Source organism: Ursus americanus, chromosome 22 (genome assembly GCF_024610735.1).
Source record: "Ursus americanus isolate L20-20 chromosome 22, mUrsAme1.1.p, whole genome shotgun sequence".
NCBI lineage: Eukaryota > Metazoa > Chordata > Mammalia > Carnivora > Ursidae > Ursus > Ursus americanus.
In genome coordinates, this window is record NC_142148.1 from 46636743 (window position 1) to 46663145 (window position 26403).

Sequence of the window (26403 nt, forward strand, 5' to 3'; positions counted from 1 at the left end):
GAACTGTGCTCCCTGCAAGGTCAATGTCATAAAATCCAAGTTATGAAATGATCTCTATTAACCCTCACTGCCAGGCCCCTTCCCCGTTTCCCTATCAGTGCCCTGGTAGCTAGCCTCATGATTCTTTACTGTGCTTTTCTTTTTTTTTTTTTTAAAGATTTTATTTATTTATTTGACAGAGACAGCCAGCGAGAGAGGGAACACAGGCAGGGGGAGTGGGAGAGGAAGAAGCAGGCTCCTAGCAGAGGAGCCTGATGTGGGGCTCGATCCCAGATCCCAGATCGCTGGGATCACGCCCTGAGCCGAAGGCAGAGGGTTAAGGACTGCGCCACCCAGGCGCCCCTACTGTGCTTTTCTTAAGTTGAGCTCACAGACTGAGTCCAGCTCCTATCACCCATGTTAACTCTTTGGTTTCCAAATGCAAATATCCACGGGCGTTAGCAAAGAAACTAAGGCTTGGAAGTACGTACAACTAGCTATTTGTTATCTCTATTTTGTGATGCTTTCCAAATATTATTTTCTGAACAAAATTACTCACCACAGATACTATTATTTATATGCCTTCTTGTCCTCTCTTATGAGGCCACATTGTCAGTCCAGCAATACCATCAGTGAATCAAAACCAACAAATCAATGTCCCAAAGCCTCACATTCATTAGGCTGGCCCCTCACCTCTATCTTCAATTGCCCCACACTCAAGTGCCATCCCGCAGCATCTGCCCCAGTGTCCTCCTAGTGTGCCCCATAGACCCCGTACAACTTCTCCCTTTTCTCCAGTCTCCTGGCTGCACTCATTTTCAGGATCGACTCTTTAGATGATGACATTATTTCTGAAATGGTCTATATTTTACATAGATCTGTCCCATGGCTTACATCCTGTGCATTGTTGTCAGATCAAGGTAAAATATTTTCTAAATCATGCAAGGCCTCGATTAGTTCTACATGTTTAAAACACAGGATGTCCAGCACCCAGTCAAAAACAGTAAGAAAAAAAGACAAGACTTGATGGGTAAATCAAAAGCAAAATTTAATAATAGAAACAAACTTGAAAATGTCTAGACAGTGCAGTTATCAGATATGGGGCTTTAATGTCCTCATGATGAATAAGCTAGGGGAAAAAAGAAGGATAATACTGGAGAAAAGTTGATGCTACCAAAAAGACTAAAAGGAAAGTTCTAGAACTGAAAAATATAATAACAGAAATGAATGATGTGATAGCCAGGTTAACCTGCATGGGAGTTAGACAGGAGGGAGGCAAGCCAGAGTAGATGCAGGATGGGAAGCATGAGAAGGGTGAGGTGAGATCTGCCCCACAGGGGAAGAAACTGACAATGGGGCAGAAGCAGTATTTGAAAATGTAAAGCTTGAGTTTTCTAGAACTGACCAAAGACATCAAACCATTGATTTGAGCAATGTTACAAACCCTAAGCAGGATATAATAAAAGAAACCCACAACCAAGCATAAAAGAGTTCTAAATCAAATTTAGGAAGAAAAATCTTAAAATCAGCCAGAGGTAAAAAGAGCTCTTATTTTCAAATAAACCACCATCAGGCATTTAGCTGACCTCAGATAGGAAACAACAAAAAGTCAGAAGTTATTGTCATGCACTTGCTAACCACTGAAGGAAATTAACCATTGACCTACAATTTCTCCGGCAACGAAAGTCTTTCTCAAAAATGCATACAAAACCAAGTAATTTTAAATAACCAAAATGGACTGTATTTGTTGCCAGGAGAACTGTTCTAAAATAATAACTAAAGAGAATTCTCTGGGAAGAAGGAAAAACAAACCCAGGTGGAAAAATAGTATGGTAGGAAGAAAACAAGAACAAACACATCAAAAGGATAAATATGTGGATAAATCTAGGTAATATTTTGACTGTAAGAAATGATATTGTATTGAAGATTGTTAAATACATTTGGAATTAATATACTTGAAAATAGTAGTGCAAAGCTGAACACTAGTCATTGTGGCTAGGATGATGTAAATGAATTGGGTACTGTAATTAAAAGGCAGGGTTAGTTGACCATTGAAAAAATACAAGAAGGCAAAACAAAAAGGAAACACATTTCAAATATAAGAACACAGAGAAATGAGAAAAATAAGAATGGCTTAAATATACTATGTCAATGCCAACCAAAAAATGTCAGTGTGACAGTACTAAGACTCCATACAATAAACTCTAAGACAAGAGGCTGTGCTTGAAATAAAGGTGGACATTTTACTGATGGAAATATTTATTTTTTAGGAAGATATAACAACTCTAAGTGTGTAGGTACCTATCTCAGAATACTCAAAGCAGAAACAGAATGAATAAAAAGGAAAGATAATCAAATCCACAATCACAGTGAGAGAGTACAAACATAACCCACAGCAGCTGATAAAACTCAGCTGAGGCAGGGTATCAGCCAAGTTCTGAAGTTCCCACAGAGACGTATCAACTTGTCCTTCACTTGTGCTGAACACCACTCAAACACTGACCATGAATACATGCTCATTTCATTCAGTCATTCTTTTTTTGTTTGTTTGTTTGTTTTTATTTTTGTTTAGACAGAGGGAAAGAGAGAATCTTAAGCAGGCTCCACACCCATTGTGGAACCTGACGATGTGGGGCTCGATACCACAACTCTGAGATTATGACCTGAACTGAAATAAAAAATCAGACAATAAACCAACTGAGCCACCCAGGTGCCCCAATACATGTTATTTTCAAGTGCACATGAAATATTTCCAGAATTGATCAATTGTGTACCACAAAGCTATTCTTAACAAAATTTACAGGCCTGACACCTTGCAGACTATTCCACGCCCATGATGAAATTAAGCTGGAAATCAATCAATAAGAAAATGTTAGAGACTTCCAGAGATCAGAAGAAGCTTCCCTTGTTTCTGTGGACCCTCCCTGTCCTCTGTGTTGGCTTTCTCCTTGAAGCAACTTGGAGAAAGGTGGATGGAGTTGGAGTACGTGTTGCAGAGAGAGACTTCTGAGGGGCTCCTCTCTGAGGAGACAGTTCCAGGCCAAAATGGTATAAGTAATTTTTTGGCTGCGGTAATGATAAAGCCCCACCAGGAGGGTTTAAGGGGAAGGCTAGCCTTCCCCACCAGCCCCATGCACACATTTTGCATTCTCTGGAGAGAACTTCAGGCAGGGACTTACACACCCCTCCCTCCCATGGGGAAGATGCTCAAGAGACACTGCATAGGGGACCTCTTCATGGAGGGGGGACACTTGACACTTGTCTCCACTCTGACTCAGTTCTCAGTACTTTCCCACCTGCCCCCTCACCCTCTCCAGAACCCTGGGGTCCTCTCTGGCTTGCCTGCTTGCCATTCGTTCATTCATTCAGTGTCTTTTTTCCCACACATGCTCTAGTCTCTGCCTCTCTTCTTAGGCAATAATTCTCACGCCTTTTTTGTGTGTCTTTGCATCGGTTTTCTTGAAGAGTGGGTAGTATTGTTTTGTGCCCGTAATAGTTATTTAATTGGAATGTGTTATATATCTTCTTTTGAATTTGACTTTTTCCTGTTAATATTGTCTTTTAAAAGATCCATTCTTGAAATCTTGGAATCTTGGAAGCAAGAATGGATCTTCTCTGCATACATCCAGTCTGGCTTCCAATCCCTTCTTTGTGCTTTGTGGGGAGGTGTCCACCACTTTACCCACCTTTCCTCTACCCCCGGGTGGTTTTTGACTTCCCCATCAAATCTGCTGCAGTGAACATCTTCCTTTAGGTCCTTTATGGATGGCCTGAGAAATTCTCTGGATCAGGAGCAGACTTGTTGTGTCCTGGGCTTTGCAAACCCTCTATTTTTTCTCCAGAATGGACGCACAGTCTTCACACTCCCTAGATGTGCAGGAGCCCTCCTGTGCCCCTGTTATCAATCTCATCTAGCTTTCTCATTTTTAATAGCCTAGTAGGTGAAAAAGGGTAAACCATTTCACTGGTGACACCTATTTTCACTTCTTTGGTTATCAGTGGGTTTGAATATCTTTTGATATGCTCAGACTGCTAGATTTCCCCTCTGACAATGCCTGGCTCACAACATTAGCTCATTCGTTAGTCTCAGATTTGGCAAATGTCTTTACTGACTTTTGTGAATGGTATCTTTTGTTGAACAGACACCCTAAGTGTTGTGAGCTTTAATGTGGAACGGGGCATTTCATACTAGAACTTGTTAATGTATTCTTCAGGCTTTTGATCTCTCCTTGTTTTTGGGCGTCTTGATCTATCAATTTTTGGCTTCAGATCGATCAGATAAAAGCTGACCAGTTTTGCCTGTTTTCCCCTGCGGCTGCCTCATTTCTTCCTAGGTGTGTGTTAAGCCGTTGGCAGGCTTATACATATTTTGGTGACTGTATCTTCTTGTTCTATTTTTTCTTTCATCCATTTTTGTTCCTTTATTAGTTTTTCTATGCTATGCTACAAATAATCACACATTTAGCAGCTTAAAACAATATTCATTTACTGCTAGTGTCATTTGCAAATATCTTTTCCCATTCCATGGGCTGCCTCTTAGTTTTTTCGACTGTTTCCTTGGCTGTGCAGAAGCTTTTTATCTTGATGAAGTCCCACAAGTTCATTTTATCTTTTGTTTCTCTTGCCTTTGGAGATGTGTCATGAAAAAAGTTGCTGTGGCCGATGTCTGAGAGGTTGCTGCCTATGTTGTCCTCTAGGAAGTTGATGGATTCCTGTCTCACATCGAGGTCTTTCATCCATTTGGAGTTTATCTTTGTGTACGGTGTGAGAGAGTGGTCAAGTTTCATTCTTTTTTTTTTTTTTTTTTAAGATTTTTTAATTTATTTATGTGACAGAGAAACAGCCAGCGAGAGAGGGAACACAGCAGGAGGAGTGGGAGAGGAAGAAGCAGGCCCATAGCGGAGGAGCCTGATGTGGGACTTGATCCCGGTACGCCGGGATCACGCCCTGAGCCGAAGGCAGACGCTTTAACGACTGCGCTACCCAGGCGCCCCATCAAGTTTCATTCTTTTGCATGTAGCTGTCCAATTTTCCCAGCACCATTTATTGAAGAGACTGTTTTTTTTCCACTGGATGTTTTTCCTGCTTTGTCAAAGATTAGTTGCCCAAAGAGCCGAGGGTCCATTTCTGGGTTCTCTATTCTGTTCCATTGGTCTATGTGTCTGTTTTTGTGCCAGTACCATGCTGTCTTTGTGATCATAGCTTTGTAGTACAGCTTGAAATCTGGTGACGTGATGCACCCAGGCTTTGTTTTTCCTTTTCAACAGTTCCTTGGAGATTCGGGGCCTTTCTGTTTCCACACAAATTTAAGGGCTGTTTGTTTCAGTTCTTTGAAAAATGTCATTGGTATTTTGATCGGGATAGCATTGAAAGTGTAGATTGCTCTGGGTAGCATAGACATTTTAACTATGTTAATTCTTCCGATCCATGAGCATGGAATATTTTTCCATCTTTTTGTGTCTTCTTCAATGTCTTTGAAGAGTGATTTGTAGTTTCTAGAATATAGATACTTCACGTCTCTGGCTAAGTTAATTCCAAGATAACATATTATTTTTGGTGCTATTGTACATGGAATGGATTCCCTAATTTCTCTTTCTTCAGTCTCATTGTTCATGCATAGAAATGCAAATGATTTCTGAGCATTGATTTTGTATCCCGCCACATTCCTGAATTGCTTTATAACTTCTAGTAGTTTGGGGTGGATTCTTTTGGGTTTTCCATATAAAGTATCATGTCATCTGCAAAGAGAGACATTTTGACTTCTTTGCCGATTTGGATACCTTTGATCCCTTTTTGTTGTCTGATTGCTGTTGCAAGGACTTATAGTACTATGCTGAATAATAATGGCGAGAGTGGGCATCCTTGTCCTGTTCCCAACCTTAAGGGAAAGGCTTCCAACTTTTCCCCATTGAGAATGATATTCGCTGTAGGCTTTTCATAGATGGTTTTTATAAAATTGAAGAATGTACCCTCTATCCCTACACTAAAGACTGGTATCCAAGATCTACAAAGAACTTCTCAAACTCAATACACAAGAAACAAATAAGCAAATAAAAAAATGGGCAGAAGATATGAACAGACACTTTTCCAATGATGACATACAAATGGCTAACAGACACATGAAAAAATGTTCAAAATCATTAGCCATCAAGGAAATTCAAATCAAAACCACACTGAGATACCACCTTACGCCAGTTAGAATGGCAAAAATAGACAAGGCAGGAAACAACAAATGTTGGAGAGGATGTGGAGAAAGGGGATCCCTCCTACATTGTTGGTAGGAACGCAAGTTGGTACAGCTGCTCTGGAAAACAGTGTGGAGGTCCCTTAAAAAGTTAAAAATTGAGCTACCCTATGATCCAGCAATTGCACTACTGGGTATTTACCCCAAGGATATAGATGTAGTGAAGAGAAGGGCCATATGCACCCCAATGTTCATAGCAGCATTGTCCACAATAGCTAAATTGTGGAAGGAGCCGATATGCCCTTCAGCAGATGACTGGATTAAGAAGATGTGGTCTATATATACAATGGAATATTACTCAGCCATTAAAAAGAACGATTTCTCAACATCTGCTGCAACATGGACGGGACTGGAGGAGATAATGCTAAGCGAAATAAGTCAAGCAGAGAAAGACAATTATCATATGGTTTCACTCATTTATGGAACATAAGAAGTAGGAAGATCGGTAGGAGAAGAAAGGGAAGAAGAAAGGGGGGTAAACAGAAGGGGGAATGAACCATGAGAGACTATGGACTCTGGGAAACAAACTGAGGGCTTCAGAGGGGAGGGGGGTGGGGGGATGGGATAGGCTGGTGATGGGTATTAAGGAGGGCATGTATTGCATGGTGCACTGGGTGTTATACACAAGTAATGAATCATGAAACTTTACATCAAAAACCAGGGATGTACTGTATGGTGACTAACATAATAAAAAATATTATTAAAAAAAACAATACTCATTTATTATCTCATAGTATCTGTGGGTCAGACTTATCTGTGTCCTCTGTGCATGGTGTTTCCACGTTGCGTCAAAGTGTTGGACAAGACTGGGGACTCATCTGAGATGACTCATCTGAGACTCCAAGCTCATGTGGTAGTTGGCAGAAATCAGTTCCTGCAGTTGTAGGACTGAGGCTCTCAGCTGTTACAGGCTGCTGTCCTCTGCCAACATGGTTTTCCATTCAGCATGAACATTTGCTCTTTCAAGGCCAATAGACAAGTGTCTCTGCTGCCTCTTCTCTCTTTCTTCTAGATCATTTTTTTTTCAAAAAACCCCAGCTTTCATGAGATATGATCCATATGCCATATAATATGCTCATTTAACATGTGCAGTTCAATGGCTTTTAGTATATTCACAAATTTGTGCATCCATCACCAGAATCAATCTTAGAACATTTTCATTACCACAAAAAGAAATGAACACTCCTTAGGTATCACCCTCCAGTTCCCAATATCCCTCTGAGCCAGCCCTAACAGCAATTAACTTTCTGTCTGTAGAGATTTGCCTACTCTGGATGTTTCACATAAATGGAATCATACAATATTAAGGACTTAGCATTTTTCACTTAACCTAATGCTTCCAGGATTCATTCATGCTATAGCATGTGATCAACACCTCATTCCTTTTTATTGCTTGATAATATTCTATTGTGTGGATATACCACATTATATTTTATCCATTCATTTCTTGATGGATATATGGGTTGTTTCTACTTTTCATCAGTCATGAGTAATGGTGCTCTATATACATTTTTGTGTGGACATAATTTTTCTCTTGCGTATATTTCCTAGGAGTAGTATGGCTGGAATGTATGTTAATTCTATTCTTTAATTATTTGAAGAACTGCCAGACTGCTTTCCAAAGTGGTTACACCACTTTACATTCCCACTAGCAGTGTATGAGGATTCCAATTTCTCTACATGCTTGCCAAAACTTGAAATAATCCATCTTTTTTATTCTAGTCATCCCAGTGGTATGAAGTGATAGCTCATTGCAGCTTTGAGTTGCATTTTCCCAATGGCTAATAAAGCTGAACATTTCATGTGTTTATTGGACATTTGCATATCTTCTTTGAAGAAATGTCTATTCAGATATTTTGCCCATCTTTTAATGGGTCATTTGTCTTTTTATTATTGAGTTTAGTAGGTTTTTTAAACATAGTCCAGATTCAGATCTCTTAAGTCATAGATGATTTTCAAAATTTTTCTGCCATCATGTGGATTGTCTTTTCACTTTCTTGATAGTGTCTCTTGAAACAGAAAAGTTTTTCATTTTGATTAAGTCCTTTTATCTATTTTTAATTTGGGTGCTTGTGCTTTTGATATCATGCTTCAGAAAGCATTGCCTAATCAAAGGTCACAAATATTTACACCTGTTTTCTTTTAAGGGTTTTATTGTTTTAGTTTTTACATTTGGGTCTTCAATCCATTTTGAGTTAATTTTTGTATATGGTGTGTGGCAGGAGTCCAACTTCTTTCTTCATGTGGATACTGAGTTGCCCCTGCACTACTTGTTTAAAACTCTTCTTTTCCTATTGGATTATCTTGGGTCCTATGTCAAAACTCAGTAACTGTAAAAAATGAGTGTTTACTCCAGGACTCTCAGTTCCATTCCATTGAGCTGTATGTCTATCCTTATGCCAGGACCACATTGTTAGGATTATTGCAGCTTTGGGGTAAAATTTGAGATTAGAAAATGTCAGTTCTCCATCTTTGTCTTTTTGTTTGTTTGTTTGCAAGATTTTTTGGGCCAGTTTGGTTTTCTGATATTTTATGAGTAATGGGTCCATGGAGCTCTTTATTCTACCATCCTGAAAGTGAAACTCCTCTCTAAACCTTCTCTTAAAGGACTCATTTGATTAGGTCAGCTCTACCCAGGATAATGTACCTTTCTATTATCTTAAATATCTCTGATTAGGGATCTTAATTACTTCTGCAAAATGCCTTCCTCTTTGCCATATAACCCAACCTCTTTACAGGATTGGTATCCCATTATATTTACATGTCCTACCCACAGTCAATGGGAGGGGATTATACAGGGTGTATGTACCAGGGGATATATCTTGGGGATCATCTTAGAGTTCTGCTTACCAGAGTTTCTTATGACTTTTTTTATCTTAATCCTTATTTTGTCATTTAGTAAGATTGATGCTCTAATTTTCTTTTTGCTTTATATTTGCTTAAATATTTTTCTATCCTTTTATTTTTATCTTTTCTGTGTCTTTTTTGTCTTAAGTGTATCTTTTGTAGAGATACCATGCTGTGGGTCCTTTTTAAAAATCCAATCTGCGAATTTTGACATTTTATTTAGTGAGCTACTTTTATTACTATTATACTACATATCTTCTCTGATATTTTCAATACTTGCCATTTACTGTATTTTCTCATTTTATGCTTTTGCCCTCCTAATCTGCTTTTCAATGGATAAATTGAAGTTTCTCCTGATGGTTCCATTCTGTTTTTATTCTTGTGGTTATTGCTCATTTAGCTTCAAGGCCATTTTCATGCTTATTTACCCCTCTGGCTCCCAGTTCCAGCCAAGCTGGTGAACTACCATAGGCTGCTGACTCCCTCCTAGGATCCATGCTAGAAAGATTACAGAAATGAGAAAAACTTAGATTCTAGTAAATTAGCAAAGCGTAAGAAAACAAAAACCATGTGGGACTCCTGGGGTGACTGGAGGCTATAGGTTTACTCATGTTTTGTGCTGATTATTATTTACCTTTCCACCACAGAAATTGGCAGCAACCTCCAAAGTCACAAGTACCAGGGACCTGGGTTAAGAACATGGCAAGATTCCTTTCAGAAAGAGGAGTTGGTGAAAAACAGTGGGGTCAAGGGTCTACTTTCAGGCAGTTACGTAGCCTACACCAAATCTCCTGGTGTGGTGGTGTAATGGATTCCTGGTGGGAATATTGGCTTGGGGTGAATGCATTTTGCATGTAGGATGTTGCAAATGCAATGGAGAATCTTGAAACGGGGAGATTATTCTGGATTAAATGTGTAGGCCTATTGTAACCACAAAGGTCCTTATAAATGGGGAATGCAGGAGGCTCAGAATCAGAGTCAGAGACAGAGATGTGAAAATGGAAGCAGCAGAGGAGAGAGAGAGAGAGAGGGAACTTGATGTGGAGAGAGAAAGAGGTAGATATAGAGAGAGAGATTTGAAGAGGCTTCGTGGAAGAAGCGGCACTGACCAAGGGATTTAGGCAGCCTCTGGAAGCCAGAAAAGAAAAAGAAATGCATTTCCTTGTAGAGTCTCCAGAAAGAATGCAGCCCTGCCTGTACTTTGATTTCAGCCCAGTGAAAGTTGTTCTGGACTTCTGACCTCCAGACGTGTAAGATAATAAATCTGTGTTGTTTGTTGTAAGCTGCTCAGTTTGTGGTAACTTGTTACAGCAGCAATAGAAAACCAAAACAAGTGGATTGTGTTTTAGGGTGCCTGCCTCCTCTCAAGGTTGCCTCATCGGAATGTAAGGGTGAATCCCTCACTGCATGCATCGCTTGGCGGGGTGCCAGCAAAGGAGGTGATTGATGAAGCCTCCAGGGTACCTGGGCCTTTAAACTCTGGGATGCATCACCTCTCTCCTCCTTAAATTCAGCCAATTTAGAGTCTTAATCCAGGTCATAATTTCAGACAGAGCAGCTGGTATATCTCAGGGGAATGTGGACTTGCTGGCCAAAATAACTAAATATCTGAGGAGTACAATTATTAATCTAACCCATACAAAATCACTATTTTTATAGATGAGTACTAGTGAAATTTTAGCAATTCCCTGTGGTTCGACTTAATACTCTAAATAAAAGTGATCAAACCATAGCCTGTGGACCAAATCTAGCTCATAGCATGTTTTTATAAATAATTTTATTGAAGCAGAAATACTCATTCATTTACTGGAACAGAGGCATATTGCCTATGGTGGCTTTCATGCTCTAATGGTTCAGCTGAGAAGTTCTTAGAGACCTCATGGCCTGCCAAGCATAAAATATTTTCTATTTGCCTCTTCTCTTTACAGAAGAAGTTTGCTGAACCCTTCTCTATAATATACCTTCTGAAGCAGAATTGTCAGAAAAGATTGCTGAAAAATTTAAAACAAGAAAGATAAAATGTTTAAGAAGGTAAAGAAAGGTTTTCATAATCTGAAAAAAAATAGACATTTATTTAAAAAAAAGAAAAAAAAAGAACTACATGGAAATACTAGATATAAAAAACCCAAGGGGTGAATAGGTATAGCAGAGAAATGGATAGAGTATTAATGGATAGAGAGGAGTGAATCACGAGGTAGACAAGCTGGCTGGGAAATGCTCTCAGAAGGCAGCAGGAGAGGACAACAAGATAAGAAAGAGAAAAATGAACTGATGTAAAGGAGAAAAGTAGAAGTGCCAACGTCTGCACAAGTGGGAACACACTAGCAATACTGCTTTAATTGGGTGAATTTTAGTGCACTAGTCAGCTCTTGGCAAAGAAATGCTGCATACTAATTCATTCCTTACCCTCCTAGCTAACCCAAACAAGCATCCATTATCTGGTGCATGGGTCTGAAGGCTGATTGTAGTTTGGCTAACTGTTGTCTGCCTATTCACAGTGTTGCCTGAGGCACTCACTTGGGCCTGTCTTTTCTTTTTTTTTTTTTAAGATTTTATTTATTCATTCGACAGAGATAGAGACATCCAGTGAGAGAGGGAACACAAGGAGGGGGAGTTGGAGAGGAAGAAGCAGGCTCATAGCGGAGGAGGCTGATGTGGGGCTCGATCCCATAACGCCGGGACCACGCCCTGAGCCGAAGGCAGACGCCCAACCTCTGTGCCACCCAGGCGCCCCTGGGCCTGTCTTTTCTAATAGCAAGCCCCACAGATACTCCCCTTATGCCCCACCAGGACAATGTGGCTGGACTGGTCTTTGTGGATTAATTATAATAGCAGGATGCACCTCAGCAAAACCATCAGGGAACTTTGGAGAACAAGATTTATTTACTCACAAGTCCTGGTGGGTACATGGTACACCTCACCTTGTACCGTGAGTTCTCAGAGAGAGAGAGAGAGAGAGCACAGACCTGGGGCTCCACCTTTATTAGAGCCTGAGTGTGGGGTATCCAGGGTTTCATGGGTTTACTCTTTATCAGCGAATTTAAAGCATAAGAGCCAGAGGTGGAGGGGCACCTGGCTGGCTCAGTTGGAAGAGCATGTGACTCTTGATCTCAAGGTCGTGAGTTTGAGCCCCATGTTGGGTGTATAGGTTACTTAAATAAATTTAAAAAAACCTTTAAAAAAAAGAGCAGAAGGTGGAGCATTGGAAGGGAGAAGCAGGGTCACTCACATGCTCAGGTGTCTAGGTCACCCAGGGCTTTCTGAGAAAGGGACCTTCATGGCTGGGGCAGCCTGCTTCCTTATTTAGTTGTTTGCTAGTAGTTGTGTCCCACAGCTGGCAATGTTTGTTTGAGGTAGATGTCTTTGAAATGGATGCCTTGGAAGTCAATAGCTCAATATAGGCACTTACATTACAATCCATAAGCTTTACTTCGGGTACTTACACTACACTGGTCTAGGAGACGTGCTGGTATGGCTTCACTTTAGGTTGATGCAGCTGGGCTCACTTTCAGGTGGTTTCAGAACACTGTTCTGGGGCTCAGACTAGGTGTTCCTACACAGCAGGTTCTCAGACTACATCCTAGGGCACCCCCTTACCTTGGAAAATCACCTGAGGACAAGTGGACAAATGCAGTATGTCTTCACATCTCACCATAATCCTGACACATGGTCACTTTTGCCTCTACTGCCCAGGCCTAAGTCAGCCATATGCTCAAACCCATCACATGGGTGGAGAAATATATTCCATCCACTGTAGGGGAGGCCCTGAGAAGTCACTGCAAAGGGTGCAGATGAAATATTCTTAAACAGGAAGGCTTGGAGGACTGCAACAATGACTCAGTCTGTAACACTTGGTTATATAATGCTGAATGTAAAAACCTAAGTTCCAGGAGTCTTACATACACTGCAGTAGACGTCCTTTTATAGAATACAAAGCCAAGCAAAACTGAGCATGTCAGGTGTGCAGACACTGGTGATTAAACTCTTGAGTAAAGGCAGGGATGATATGGGGTGTCCAGGATAATAAAGGAGCACATATTGTCAGATATTGATAATATTCTGCTCTTGGTTTAGGTGATAGATTGTGGGCTGTTCGTTGTCCTATACAGCCACACATGGACAAATGCCAGGTGTGTCATGAACAAAGGAAAGGATGACGTTTAAGCAAACTCTGGGCAACTAGGCTTCATAAGAAAAGGAAAAGATACGCAAACAAAAACTCAAATGCACCATACAGTCAGAGAAAATCAAACAGAGGTTTTGAACTTGACGATTAATTAGGAAAGGGCTAAGGGGCAGTTTATGGAGTTACTCTAGCAGTGCCGGCTCAGTGGGCCCTGGGGTGGTGGGGCTCCTTGCTCCAAAGACCTTCTGAAGTGGGCTCACTGTCTACTGGGTGTATCTTTGGGGTTGTTCCTTAATGATCTGCTTGGCCTGAGGAGCAATGAATGACTCTTGCAGGAGTAGCTGGAAGTAAGTGGGAGTAGCTGGGAATAGACAAGAGTAGCTGGGAATAGGTGGGAATAGGTGGGAGTAGGTGAGAGTAGGGGGAGTAGCTAGGAATAGAGGGGAGTAGCTGGGAATAAGTGAGGGTAGGCAGGGGTAGCTGGGAGTAGGTAGGAGTGGCTAGGAATAGGTGGGAGAGGCACTTTGGATTTGGGTGGAGGCAGTGACATTTGTATTGAGACTTGCAGGTGGCTGAGGCTCTGGGTGGAGGTGAGAAAACATCAAGCCCTGGTAAGAAGGCTGGGCCTGGTTAAGGAGGCAGGGTGCTGCTTGAACCTTGGTGAGGTGGGAGAGGCTAGTAGAGATATGGTTGAAGACATGGGTGTACACAATCAAAGTGTGATAAGGATGCCTTTGGATTTTTTAATAAACAATTTTGTTTATGAAGAATAGGATCAAATATAGTGTTTTGCCTCCTGGTTCACATATACATTGATACCCAAGAGGCACAAATGCAGTACACTGGTTCTCAGACATGGCTACACATTGGAATCTGGGATGGCTTCCTCATCACTGGGCCCTCTCCCAAGATTGATTTTATTGGTGGGAATGGCCTAGGTACTTCTTAAAACTCCCCAGGTGCTTTTAACATGAAGCAAAATCATTTATATCAAAATCATTAATACACTATTAATACATGGTTAACAGTTGGGCAATATATACTAAATTTAAATATAGGTAAAATTTTGCATTAATTTTCCCATTTAGTCTTTTATTATATGGAAATACCTGTGTAATTTCCCAAAGATACTGGAAAAGTATTGTCCACTACAGTACTGTTTGTAACAGCTGTAATGGGAAACAAACAAAACATCCGTGAATAGGCAGTTAAAATACACCTGGTGTATTCACCTGTTTTACTACCTGCCAGGCAGACTTATTCCAGCATATTGTTTCCTATACATTGCCACTTCTCGTGGTCACAATGTTTTGGCCCTGGGACCAATGCCCACCTCTCGGCCCCTCCAGGAACTTGCTGGACATCGATTTGGGATTTTCACAGAGAAGCAGAATCTCTGAGAGCTCAGGGGGTGCATACGCCCCCTCCCACTAAGGCAAAGTCTCGGCCATCAGGTTGGCTGGGTGATCCTCACCCTGGCAGAACAGCAGAGGGAAGTGCTCTTGGCCAAAACAGAGCGGGTCCAGAGGCCAGGCATTTAAGAAGTGGGGGTCACTGCACAGATGGGCAGGAGACCTGTGGGTAGTCTCCACAGCTCGCCTGCTGTGTGTGAGCTGTCTGCACCAAAGGACAGTGGCTGTGTCACAGGTGCGAGATTACGTCACAAAGTGTGCCTGCCTACAGGGGCATGAACAGAGCAGAGATCAGGAGTGAGGGAGGCCCCTGACCAAGCTTAGGCACAAACTGAGTGCTAGCGACCCAGGAGAACCACAGGCTGGGGCGTGGGCCACAGCCAACTGCACAAGGAAGAGGGAGCAGCCAGTGGGTACGGCAGGTTGGAAAGCCCCCAGAGAGCCAGAGCCAGGAAAACTTGGGGCAGAACACTTTTCACAGTCACATCGTACAGGCCTAAGGTGCAGAAACAGGAGTGGGTGGTGAGGTGACCAGGGTAGGTCCTTGCAGACCTGGGTCTAAGTGTTCTCCCTGGAATTGCAGACCACACCCGGGCGATGGAAGGGAGAAGGCTGATAGCAGGGACTCTTTAACTGGTTTCTTGTGGGTTGATTTTCTTGGAGACAGGGGTACCCCTAAAGGGTGAACCTAATGGCTCTTTCTTAAATCCAGCTGTTTTAGATCTTTGAACCTGCAGCCATCCCACTCCACCTGCAGCTCCAGCCATGGGAAGACGAGGGGGCTCACTTGTGTCCCTGGACGTAGGGACCATGACTAGATCCTGGGGGTCCTGCTTGCTCCTGCTCACCATTTTGGTGGCCCTGGTGGCCAGCACAGACCCAGGCAAGAATAAGGTCAAGGTGTTGAGGGAATTAAAAGTGATCAATGCTTCAAATGCCAACGTGAAGCAGTGTCTGTGGTTTGCCATGCAAGAATACAACAAAGAGAGTGAGGACAAGTACCTCTTCCAGGTGGTCAAGACAGTACAAGTCCAGCTTCAGGTAAAGGTGTTCCCTTCCACTATGCATGTGTGCCTATGGTGGCACAGAGTGAAGTCGGACTGAAAGAGTGGGCATGGGAGAAAAACAATGGTATACAAAAGTTCTAAATATGTGAGTGATTAAGTACTTACACATTAGCATGTCACTGTGACATCACTGCACTTTCTATATCTATATCATCTATATCTATATCTAAATTTGTATCTATATCGATATATATGCTTGCACTGTTGTTCTAAGTACTTTATGTGTACTAACTCACGTAAATTCCAAACTGCAAATCAGATGTTCATGATTTGTGTTTGCTAGGGTTGGGAGATAAATTGAGTGCCACGAATATTTTGCAATAATGTTGCCATGGGCAACATTTCAATCTAGCCACATAACTTAGATTGTGGGGTTGAAAAGAGATATGTGGCCTATCTGATGTGTAAGTAATAAAGTCTCTCCTCCTATAGTCTATAATTCTTTGACTCCAACATTTGTTTAGTGGAAGTAGAGACATTCTGACTCTATGTTCATAAAATGTATCCCTCCTCACAGGGTCATGCATGGCCCAATGATAGGAAGCATCGCTTAGTTGGAATCCATTGAGAATGATGCTCCCTAGAGCTTGCAACATGTGGCCCTGCGTGCCATGGTTAAGAAAAAGCCCCCAGAGCTGGGGCTGAACTGACTGTACCATCCTCAGTCTGCAATTTGGTGGTATGACTTGTAATTCCACCATGAAACTTGTGGGAGTGAATTGTAAAGGTACTCAGCAGAGAGGTCTTTGTTGCAGAGTTTACTTCAGTTTTTATATTCTCCATATGGCATGTCCATTTGCAAGAGCTGAGGCAGTGTACATATTGGCACTTATGACCCTGTCCCTTTGGGACGTTGTGAGCCAACAGCCCATATTTCCAGTATATCGTGCTGATGGAGCTCTGTTTATTGACTGGTACACTGCACAGTCTACCCGGAGAACTCCTGGAGCCCTTTGAAATAGAGAAATGGATTCTGGCTCTTGTCACTTCCCCAGATCCCTTTGCAGTTGTCTTTCTTTGGTACCCAAGTAGCACACATATTCAGCAAGTTTCTCCCAAGCCAGTTCTATGCTAGCTGCTGTAGATGGGGTGGTGAGATGGACAGAAATAATCACACTCCTAGGGAGTCAGCAGTCTAATCAGAAAGAAACAGTGCTAAACCCGGAATGAGAGCTGGGGCATCTGACCTAGTGGCATGGTACCTAGGGGTCTGGAGGTCAGGGGAAGGCTTCCTCGGATAGGCTTTCACCTGAGGAGCCTGTAAATGTCCTACAGCACTGGCCTCACCCTCACCAATTAAAAGAGGATCTCTCGGTGGGACCCAGGTCTCAGTAGGTATTAAAACCTACCAGGTGATCCCAATATGCCATCAAGGCTGAGAACCACCTCTCTAGGGAGTGATATTTGTGCTAAACCTGAGGGCAGACTAGGAGGGAATCAGGTGAAGGATGCTGATGCGAAGTGTTTTCATTTAGGTTTCCCACAGCAGATCCTAGTGCTAGAATTCAAGTGCCAGTAGTTTATTTGGGAGGCCATCCCAGTAAGCACCAGGAGACTGGAGGAGAAGGGAGAGAGGGCAGGAAAGTGGCCAGTACAGCATGAGTTACTGTGCAGGTGACCACCATGGGCCTCCCTGGGGCCTTGGGAGAAGATGCAAAGACTGCCTCAGAGTTTGGCTACCCTGCAGGAGGGAAGCTCAGTTGCTTACTCATCAACTCCCATCCATTGTTGGTTAAGAGCTGCTCTTGGCTCCGGCTGGTCAGGAAGCCTCTAGGCAGGGAGTCCCAGGAAGTGGCAGTGTGTTTGGGAAAAGCAAAGGACACGCACCACTCACAGCATCTGCTGTAGGAGGGGAGCCAGGAGGACTCGGGAGCTGCGCGTGGTTTGGGAAGAGCAGTCAGGCATAACTGGCTGCCACTGGAGAGGAACATGGCCCATTTAGCAACTCAAAAGAGCCAGTGTGACTGGCCAGAGAGGTGGGCAGGGACCAAACCACTCAGGGCCTTGAAAGTCATGGGCAAAACCTTTAATTTCATCTTAGGAGGGCTGAGAAGCCACATAAACATTAGGTCAGGGAGGTCTTGGCATCCATGTGATCAGATTGGGGTTTTAAAACGGTCACTGGTCAAGTTATTTTTAGAAAGGATTGTGAGGGTTCCGTGAAGGTGTCCATGTAACCGATGGCCTTTAGCTTCCCTCAGGCCAGGTTTGCGTTTCCCTGGAAATCAGCGCCTAGCAGCCCTTTGCCGCCCCTCTGGCTGGTTGAGCAGAGAGGGCAGAAATGTGGAAGGGGTGTATCATGGTGGTTAGGGATGCAAGCTTAGTGCTGGGCTCCTCTGTTGGAGCCCTGGGTCTTGCGGGCTAGATGGATGGTCACTTAGTTCCTCTGCCCAGTTTCCCTACTGAAAACAGAGGAAGTGACAGCCTCACAGCGTGGGTTGGTATGCAGGCTGAGTCATTGTGTGCCAAGCTCCAGGAACAGTGTCAGGCAGAGAACAAGCATGTGGTGAGCTTTACCAAGTATCAGGACTGAAACAAAGTCCTGTGGGTGTTTGTGTTTGCTTCCATGGTATTTTCGAGGTACCCAACTTAACTCTCAAACCCAAGGGGCAGCTCTGCCGGTCTCTCCTTGATGTCAACTAACCAGCAGGCCAGGGTCACCTTGTTAATTCTTTGGAATGTAGTTAAAATGTAATACAATTTTATTAAAGTCTTGAAGTTAGCAATGAGGAAAGACACCCCTTTGGTCTCCTGCTGTAATTTGCTAACCCAGACGAAAGCTGATTTATATGAACATCATGAGTGGCCTTAACAGCACTGAGCCATTAATGAGCTCAGAAACTACTGATGCCTTGCTGTAGACCAACTGCTTCTCTGCTTACTAAACACTCAACAGAGAGCAGCCAGACCAACTCCAGCGAGCATGGCCCCTTTAAGGACTGCTTGCTAAGGTGGTGGAGAAGCCCTCCAAAGCAGGAAATGTCACTCAGATAACAGACTCTGAAGGGGGGTGTGGGAAAGGAATCAAGGAGGAGCACCCAATGTGGCTGCAGGCCCTGTGCTCTCTTCTGGCCTGTGGGAACCTGTAATATCTCGGGCCCAGGAGAGCTGATGGTTCTGGTGACCTCATCCTTCTCCCTGATCCTTCATGGAGCATGCGGCACGCCCTCGACTTTGGGACAGAAAACGGAATTAGAAGGTCTCACCTTCATTGGGACCCCACACTAGAAAGGAGACTTTTCCCTGAGGATACAAGTCTAGGTAGCAAGTTCCAGTGTCCAAATGGTATCAGTATACAGAGGAATCCAGGCCTTCCTCTAAAGGTATGTTGGAGAGAGGGCATAGAGAGTAGGCAATAGGGAGAGGATGAGGGGGAGAGTGTTTTTTACTTTTGGGGGTTTTTTGGGCTAAAATTTTAAAAAAGTAAAATAAAAATCTTTTGAATAAAATTGCACAATTGCTAACTGACAGGTTACAGATCGTTTGGAATACTTTATTGATGTTGAAATTGGTCGCAGCAACTGCAGAAAGTTTTCAAACAGTACTGAAAACTGTGCCATTCAAGAGAACTCTAAACTGGAAAAGGTGGGTGACCAACATTCTGTGATGATCTTGGCTGCTCTGAGCCCCAGACAGAAGAACTCAGGGTACCTGTACCCTCTCTCTGAGGTCTTGATCACTCTCACTCCCAAAGCTTTGCCCCAAAGGTGGGCTTTGGTGCAGAGGATAGAGAGCAAGGAATGTGATGAACCCCTCTGTCTTTCCCCCACCCCACATCCTAAGGGCAGAATGCTGTCAGGGTCACTCTTACTGCAAGGGCTTCATCCACTCTGGCCCTTGGTGCAGGAAAACTTGATAACACATATTCATTGAAAGTCTGTCCTCTTGGACCCAGATGAGCAACCCAGCCATTGCTGGCCCCAGAGTTGCTCATCCTTGTGAAGGCACAAAAAGAAATTCATTCATCTATTCAGCTATGCAGAAAAGGTTACTATTCACCAGGTGGTAGTTTGGGTACTGGAGATTAAGCAGTGACTAGGCCAGACAGTGTCCCTCCCTCCCCTGACTTATAGTTGATTTTTCCAGGCTCAGTCATGATTCCTGGGAAGGTCATGGAAGAGCAAAAAGACCCCCCCACACACACACACAAACACACACACATGTTCCATGACCTCATCCCAAACCTACTCCATCAGAATTTCCAGGTGCAGACACCCCACACATTTCGTGTCACTGGAAAAGTCTGGGAAACACTGGGTTATGGATAGCAATTGTTTAATAAACAAATGCCTTTAATTTGATAGGTTTTTTGGGGGGGGGATTTTTGTTCTCAGTAAGTTTGAGTTATGATTTATTTCTCTGTTAAATTTTGGTTTCAGGATTTTTCTGGTCTGGTATAATGAGAATGAGGACTTACCATCTTTTTTTTTTTTTTTTTTGGTATGTTCTGGATCAATTTAGGGACCACAGGAGCTTTGGGTTCCCAACGTTTGGTGTAATTAGCCTATAAAACCCTCTTGATTTGGTGTTTTTTTGTGTGGGTTTCTGGGGAAAAAGACTTGCATAATCCTCCTTTGCATGCGTTCAATACTCAGCAGAGACCAGGCTTCCTTTTCTCTGACTCCTAATAGCTCCTGGGAGCACCTCAATGTTTCCAATTATTTAAGATGCTCTTAGCTGTTTTTCCAGGACTGCTATCTATGTATCATCTATCTATCTATCTATTTATCTATCTATCTATCTATCTATCTATCTATCTATCCATCCACCTATCACACAGACAGGATATTTCATTTGCCATTTCTATGGTATTTTGAAATGGAGAGAAGGGCTCTTTGGAATAAAAGATGGTAGGCCCTAGAGCCCTCTGAATTGCTCTTGTTATTAGAATGAAAGGTGTTATTAGACTTGTCATTAGAACAAAAGACATCATTTAATTATTAAGATAACATACATTATGAATTGACTTATTTACATTGTAGAAAATATTAGAGATAATTAAAAACAAAATCAGGTTTACATCTGATCTCCCAGCAAAACATGATGATTGTTAGTATTTGCTGTCTACCCCTCATTCTTATGGGAACAGAGACCCCTCCAGGTATCTGCTGATGGCTGCAAAGGTCTAGCAGATTCCTAGGAGCGTTCACTGATGGCTGATGACCCATCCTCCAGCATATTCCTAAGCTGACACCTAGCAACAGGACATTTCCCCCCTCTTTTTGGCATTACTGATTTTGTTGTGGTTGTGGTCTTTTTCAGAAAGTAATGTGCAGTTTTTTTATTGGAGCACTCCCCTGGAATGGTGAATTCATGGTGATAAAGAAGCAGTGTGCAGATGCTTAGGGGGTTCTGGAGCACCCCCACCACCACCATCTCTACCTTTTTCTGTGAAGAGATAAATGGCACATGCTGTGTTACCAATGTGGTTTCCTCATGCACACCTCTCTGCTTATTTTGTTTCCTAGTTTCTTATTAGGGGGTGACAAAAGATGGGTATATCCAATTCTTTTTTCTTTTTCTTTTTTTGGCCTCAGGGGAAGCCCCTTGACTTTGGCCAACTTGACCCACCACCAGGAATACGTTTGTCCCTGAGTGCAAAGGATGGAGTGAGGTCTGATTCCGTTCCCCATTGCAAATCTGAGGAATGATTCCTTTTTGACTGGGTAATAACCCCTTCCAGAGGTCTGAAGACAGTGGGTGCTAACTCAACAGGTTCCTTCTGGAAGCCTCCTTTTAGGCCTGAGTCTCCTTCTTCTTCAGAGTTCTGAGTTCACAGTTCACCTGGGCTGGGAGAACTCCTGCAGAAGAAGCAGTCTTCCCCTGTGGGTCTCTGTGAATTGGGGAATTTGTGTGTCTTTTCCTATAAATGTCAACAATGGTGACACCAAGAGAGGGAAAGGGCAATAATGCCTTCAGAGTAAGCTGCGTTGTTCATGCGTATGTACATGCACGTGTGTGTGTGTGTGTGTGTGTGTGTGTGTGTGTGTGTGTGGAGAGAGAGAGAGATATTGAGAGAGAGAGAGAGAGAGAGGTGGGGAATGTGAAGAAGAAAGTAGGCAACACAGATGGTAGCAGGGCATGAAATTCTCTTGAAGAAAATAATCATTTAAAATAAGTCAGTCTAACGAATTATTTAATGGGTACTGAGTTTTAGTTTTGCAAGATGAAAGAGTTCTGGAGATTAGTTGCACAACAGAGTGACTATAGTTAATACTACTGAACTGTATACTTAAAAATGGTGAAGACGGTAGATTTTATGTGTATTTACCATGATTAAAAATTAAAAAAAAAAATAAGTAGATGCGTCTACTTTAACCATAGTGTTGGGTACAATTCAGAAGGCCAACTATCTTTCAAATGTACACACACACAGGCCAGGCTTCACCTCACAGGGCCTGGCAGGTGGTGGGGATTGCAGTATTTCTGCCCCAGACTGAACAAGGCCATGAAACTCAAGGGTCATTCTTTTTGTCTCCGGTTCCTGTGTTTTACCCAATTGATGTTTCATGGGTAGGGACACTGCCCCACTCGGAGCAGCTGAGGACAAGTGACATTCACCTTGCAAAGTCCTCGCTTTTCCTGTGGCTCTCCCTGCTCTCCCCCCATCAGCTTGCATGAGTTTCTTCAAGGCACATCCATCTTCGTGCCCACTTTCTTCTCATGAAGCCCCTGCCCTGCTTCCTCTTCCCCCTCTCAAGATCCTCATCTAATTAAGGGACTAGGGTTTGGATTCAGTACAGATTTTTGCATTACTTGGACTTAATATACTTATCCTGAAAGTGTTCTTTCCTTATATAAGTATATACCTGATATACTTATCCTATATCCTATATACCTAATATACTTATCCTAAAAAGTGTTCTTTCCTTCGGGCCAGGAGGGTTCCATCAAAAATTACCCCAACCCTCCACCCCTCCACCTCTGACACACTGATGGAACTGCCCATGTGGGGACAGCAGACCCATCACCCAGCTTTGGAGTGGCTTGCAGGACTAGTCAGCTTAAGGCTCCATGGGTCTCTGCTGTTTGCGGAACAGTCTAAGTCATATGTAAATGTCTTAGGAAAAAACTGTACTTTTGGAACAACATCTTGGAATTGTCTTTCCTTATGGACAGGTGGGCAGGAATCACAGAGAGTCAGATGTCTGCAGCAGGCCAGCAGGGCAGTGCGGGACCAGCCTGGACAAACTGGGGATGGGGGTGACTGCTGCTTGGCCTCTATTTGGGTTGGCTTCCCCCACAGGCCCAGAGACATGCCCTGTGTGCATATGCATTTACATGCAGAAGTCTATTTCTTTCTCTTTAAAAAAAATTTTTTTATTATGTTTGTTAGTCACCGTTGAGTACTTTATTAGTTTTTGATGTAGTGTGCCATGATTCATTGTTTGCATATAACACCCAGTGCTCGTTGCAACACATGCCCTCCTCAATACCCATCACCAGGCTAGCCCATCCCCCCACCCCTCCCCTCTGAAACCCTCAGTTTGTTTCCCATGGTCCATAGTCTCTCATGGTTTGTCTCTCCCTCTGATTCCGCCCCTTCAGTTTTCCCTTCCTTCTCCTAATGTCCTCCATGCTATTCCTTATGTTCCACAAATAAGTGAAACCATATGATAATTGTACTTCTCTGCTTGACTTATTTCAGCAAGGGTCTATTTCTAAGTATAGTTTAGCATTAAATTTTTATTTATTTTAACCTCATCTCTTTTCAACCCATCTCTCCAAATCTCTTTCATTTCATGAAATAAAATGCAAGGCAGGCCTGACTTCTTTTGCTGGATTTCATGTCCTTTTTGCTAAGATGTTACTGGAGTGCACTTTCTCTCTCTCTCTCTCTCTCTCTCTCTCTCTCCCACACACACGCACACATTCACTTCCCCTGTGGAGGAAAGGAGTCCTCCAAGATAGGACCTGCAGTCTCCACTAGGTTCTATTGAAACTCTACCTGTGGGCCCTGGACCCTAAGCACTGTCTGTCTGGGTCTCGGACACAGGAGCACTGGAGCCATGGGAGGCCATGGAGATCAGAAAAATGGGGCTTGACCAGACAAGCCACATAGTTTGGATGCTGCCCAGATTCAGAACTGGTAAGGAGGGGGGTGTCCTATGCCCAGCTGATGACTGGTCATGGTCATGCTGTGAGAACAAGGAATGAATGCATTTAGCCCAATGCTGGGCTGGGTCACTGAGACCCCACAGGCTGGTGGGAAATGAGGTCAGAGGCAGGGGTCTGCCAGGACCTGAAGTGAGCACCCTGAGCACACATGGATAGCAGTGGGAGGGAGCTCAGGGCTTCAGACCTGGGAAAGGGCCAGATGGCCCACGTGGAGAGTGCAGCCCGGTCCTGGTCTCCATCTCAGAGGGTGTGAATGCTGTCCCAGGTCTGATGCTTCCTACTGCAGCAGCTTCATCACCGAACTTACCCCTGATCTGTTCACCATGACCTGGGAGAGCGTCAGGACTGCCTGGATCCCAGGGGCCTGCTGGAACAGAAGCAGTGGGGGTGGGTTGCAGAGTGATTTTCCATGTCTGCGGAGGGGGGCGGGATTTGCATTTCCCCGTCTATGCAGTTGGTACATTTAGATTTAGATTAGAATTAGTAGATGCATTTCTAGTGTCTCCAAAGGAGTCAGGGACAGTCGGTCAAGACCCAGGGACAGATGGCAGCTGGTGAGAGTGTGGGAAGTGTGGAGGAGACACTGCCTCCATCTCCATGCTCTGTGGGGTGGGCTGCAAGGTGGAGCTCTGGAAATGGACCTGGGACTCAGAGAAGGGGCTGCCCCACTTCCTCTCTCCTCATGCCATGTTTTTCACTTCTTTCTCTCCTCTGGGTCTCTGTTAAGAAAAAATTTACCCGAAACATGGAATAAGACACAGAGAAATCAGTATGTGCTTTTCATGCCATTTTAGATATTATTCAACGGGTCTAATGAGGATTATTGAGTTACCCAGGGAATGTACCTCTGTTTGATGTTCTCTGTTCATTATTGATTAAAAGCCAGGCTCTAAAGTCTTTTTTTCCTGAGAGGTGCAGATGATTACTGTCTCATAGAAAAGGTTACTCTAGAGGTATGGTTTTATTGCTCTCCAGAAAATAAGCCAGTTTAGTAATTAACCTAGGAATTCCCCCTCGACATTCCATATATGTAAGTGGATCCGGATTGTAACCTTCTGAAAATTATCCTTTGACACTTCCGTGTGACCTTCCCAAAGTTCTCCATGTGCCAGACATTCAGGTATGTCCCATAGCATTTAGGATCTGCTGCCCTCCCTCCCTGAGTCCCATCCCTCACCAGGTTGACTCAGGGAGACTCTGAGATGGGCCTCCTCACACCCCTGTTACTTGTTATGGAGGGCAGAGGAGGTCAAGACCACAAGTGATAAAAATATCAGCAAGTCAAAAACTGTCCCTGATGGATATAAACACTGGCTCCTAGTTCAAGGGCTTGGAGGCTATCAGAAACACCCACAAGTCAGAGAAAGTGGAATCCAGAATACCATATTTGGCCCTTGGCCAGGAGAGGATAAGGGCCCAAACTGACAACTGCCACCCTTTGCCAAATGAGGACTTTTTGGTTATGAACTTATGATGTCAGGTGACAACAAAATGAGCAATTTGCTTTTGAAGCAATAGATTTTCCTGTTTTCTGGTTCTAAACTCTTCTTAATATCTGCATCCTCAAATACAGAGACACTCTGAGTGAGCAGCAGGGAGCACTGACTGCAAATCCCATTGACCTGAAGAGCCAGCTTTCTGCCTTGCTAACCAGATTCCTGGGGATTTGTCACCTGCACCAAGGCTGCTAGGTAGACCACCTAGGTGCAGCTGATGAAACCTCAAATATGACAGTCAATGACTCGGGGACTAGGCCCTGTGCCAGAGATAAGGTGACAAAACCTCAGGGCCCCATAAAAGCCATGTCTGATTGTAAACTTAGCCCCTGACTTTGGCTTTGAATAAAACCACACTAGTTTAACTCTGCAAGCTGCCAGAAAGCCAGCCTTGCTGTAGGACATGTCCAGGAAGCCGGTACAGGGTAGAGATTTGACCAGAGCACATACATTGAAAGTCTCCTTCACACACACCATTACCATTCTAAAAACAGAATTAAAGAAAACAGAAAGGATGGTGTAAGTATATTCTAGTAAACTAGTCAGTGTCATTGTGGGGGTTTTCATGAGGGAGAATTTACCAGAATTTACCCAGAGTCTGGTTCTCATTTTAAAAAGTACACATTGCTTTCTTAAAAAGAAGAAAAAAAAAGATTAATTTGATTTTGTGGGGGAAAGAAAAAAGAAAGGAGAAAATGTAGTTTCTTGTGGCAAATGTCAAACTGGTAAAAAGGCTTATTTTGTTGGGCAGATACTAATTTATGCACTGAAAAAAAAATCAGAGTAAATGCATAGTTTATAGACTTTAGCAGTAAGTGTTAGTAGAATAGAAAAATCAGGTAGTACTTACAAACCCTAAGCAGGAAATCCAAAGGAATGCCAACAATCCACCCAGACTAAACCCAGGAAATAAAGCATAATAAAGAAAAGCACCAAACTAAGAAAATCAACATATGGTTGAAATTGGTAAATTGATGAAACGGAGATTCTCAAATTTCATAAGATTATGTTAAAAACAAGAAAACAGGCCCCCAGATGGGTCACTTATGCTAAGTCCCTGACACTAAACTGAGACTTAGTTTTAATTATAGTTTGGGCTCTCCTAGCAACAGAA

General features: G+C 43.1%; 1 protein-coding gene across 1 annotated transcript; it reads left to right on the forward strand.

Annotated features, from left to right (window-relative positions):
• Positions 1-15418: 15418 nt before the first annotated feature.
• On the forward strand, positions 15419-21021 carry CST8 (cystatin 8). Its single transcript, XM_045776811.2, has 3 exons — positions 15419-15649; positions 19147-19260; positions 20938-21021. The coding sequence occupies exons 1-3, from the start codon at positions 15419-15421 to the stop codon at positions 21019-21021; spliced, it is 429 nt and encodes a 142-aa protein (XP_045632767.2).
• Positions 21022-26403: the final 5382 nt, after the last annotated feature.

Bases quoted from the DNA above. Each gene is read 5' to 3' on its own strand.
- CST8 (XM_045776811.2), top strand. From the start codon at position 15,419: ATGACTAGATCCTGGGGGTCCTGCTTGCTCCTGCTCACCATTTTGGTG. The intron at 15,650-19,146 runs GTAAAGGTGTTC...GCTAACTGACAG, and splicing joins CAGTACAAGTCCAGCTTCAG to GTTACAGATCGTTTGGAATA. The intron at 19,261-20,937 runs GTGGGTGACCAA...GGTCTTTTTCAG, and splicing joins AGAACTCTAAACTGGAAAAG to AAAGTAATGTGCAGTTTTTT.